Source organism: Gekko japonicus, unplaced genomic scaffold, assembly GCF_001447785.1.
Source record: "Gekko japonicus isolate JY-2015 unplaced genomic scaffold, Gekko_japonicus_V1.1 scaffold401, whole genome shotgun sequence".
In the NCBI taxonomy this organism is placed as follows: domain Eukaryota; kingdom Metazoa; phylum Chordata; class Lepidosauria; order Squamata; family Gekkonidae; genus Gekko; species Gekko japonicus.
Genome location: NW_015165841.1, coordinates 318,945 through 320,973, shown reverse-complemented (window position 1 = coordinate 320,973; position 2,029 = coordinate 318,945). Strand labels below are relative to the sequence as shown.

At 40.8% G+C, this 2,029-nt stretch overlaps 1 protein-coding gene across 1 annotated transcript in view; it reads left to right on the top strand.

Annotated features, from left to right (window-relative positions):
- Positions 1-1,577, top strand: part of LYPLAL1 (lysophospholipase-like 1) — a 25,844-nt gene extending 24,267 nt beyond the window's left edge. Inside the window, exon 5 of the mRNA XM_015411001.1 lies at positions 992-1,577. Coding sequence (XP_015266487.1) covers positions 992-1,225 — 234 coding nt within the window. The 3' untranslated portion in view covers positions 1,226-1,577. The remainder of the gene's footprint in view (positions 1-991) is intronic.
- Positions 1,578-2,029: the final 452 nt, after the last annotated feature.

The window sequence follows — 2,029 nt, the reverse complement described above, 5'->3', positions numbered from 1 at the left end:
GGGCTGGGGCAATTGATGCACTGTATTCTTGTTCCGGGGGGGGGGCAACAGTGGGAGGGCTTCTAGTGTCCTGGCCCCACTAGTAGACCTCCTGATGGCATCTGGTATTTTTGGCCACTGTGTGACAGAGTGTTGGACTGGATGGGCTATTGGCCTGATCCAACATTTGCTTCTCTTATGTTCTTAATCCTCCCCTGTTTACATGGGTTCTTTTCATTTTGATGCCTCAGGTTTCTAATCCACTTTCTGTAATCTCCTCTTCCAACTACATCTCATCTCTCATATCTCCTTCCACTCTGTGTTCTCTGTGGAAGCTCATCTACTTATGCCTTCTTTTGTATCCGTTTTCCATGTCTTCTCTGATTTCCCTAAATATCCTTTTCCTATAATCTGCTTCTGTTTTTTTCAGGTTGCTATTCATTACCCACTTTCTCAGCAAAGTCTTGGGGAGAGCCCATACTTTGACTGTACAAAGTTTCAGGCTAAGTTCCTGGCATCTCAAGTAAAAGAATCTTGTGCAGCAAAATTGGGGGAGATCTCAGCCTAGATCTCAGAGAGTCACCCAACAAATAGGTGGACCATTGCTAAATCAATTAGATGGACCAACAGTATAAAGCAACTTAAAATGATCTTTCCTTACCTATTGTAGTTTCCATGTAACCTTTACTTTCATTAACGGATAACTTCTGTGATGTATTTGTTAGTCACTGAGAACTTCCGTCCTGCCAGCGTTTCAGTGCTGTTTTGTCCAGGTAAACTAATAGTAATTGTCACTCAGTGACTTCAGCATTCTTTACTATACCCTGAATAAGTGCTCTTTAGTTGTGATGGGAATCGAACCCATTCCATTTGCTAATTCTCTGTGCTCTGGCCTGTGCACTCACTTCTATAAATCAACAGAATTGTCCTTTCTGTCGATGTGAGTACCTTCTAGGTACACATTTCTTCATTTTCAGAGTGGTAAAAGGGCACATCTCTCTTCTCTCAATAGGCATTGACAAAGAATGAAAGAGAACTCCCAGAATTATTTCAGTGCCATGGAACTGTTGATGAACTAGTTTTGCATTCGTGGGGTGAAGACACCAACAGAATGTTGAAATCGCTGGGAGTACCAACAGCATTTCTTAGTATTCCAAACCTTTATCATGAACTGAACAAAAGTGAGCTAGAAAAACTGCAAGCTTGGATTTTGAAGAAACTGCCAGAGAAGCCAAATGACGAATGACTAGTAAAGGGAAAGTACTGTGTGTCTGAAATACGTAACTACCATTTCACATAGAGATTTCTGTGTTCCATTACTTTTAACCTTTATATCATGATTACTCCGTTAACAGAAACACTTTTAAAAACTAGCGAAATGAGATTTTAAAAGTTGCTGTAAATATTTCATGAATGGTTTGTTTATGTGCATCAGGAGATATGAAATGTGGTCAAAAGGGCCATCAAGTCACAGCTGACTTATGGTGACCCCCCCCCCCCCGTAGGACAGGAATCCCCAACCTGGTACCCGTGGGCTCTGTGGTGCCCGCAAAGTGTTTTTAGAAAGTGGGTGGGGCCAGTTAGGGCTATTAGTCATTGGAGATCTGATTAGTTGTGCAGATTTTCAAAAACATTGCTTTGGTAGCAGCTGCCACCACAGCACAAGGACTTTCAGACTAATGCAGGGGTGGAAAATGGTCAGTAAAATCAGTAAAAGTCCGTTTTTCCATCTTGGTCAGTGATTTGTCAGTTTTTTAAAACATTGGTCAGTAAAGTCAGTATTTCTTTGATTTTTGTGAATGCGGTTTGTGTGTGTTTTTTTCCTCCGTTAACTGCATTTTTGGGGAAACATGACTTCCCAGTGAGAAGACAGATTGTTTTCAGTTCAGTTATGAAGTACTTTAAGGACTTTGTTCCTAGGAGTAAAAATGATTTGGTGAAATCTTCCACAAAGTATAGAAACATCATTAACCTCTTTAAAAATAAGACAGTCAATGCAGAGGTGATGTTTTGTTGCACGGGTACCCGCTTATTTACAAAGTTCACTGGA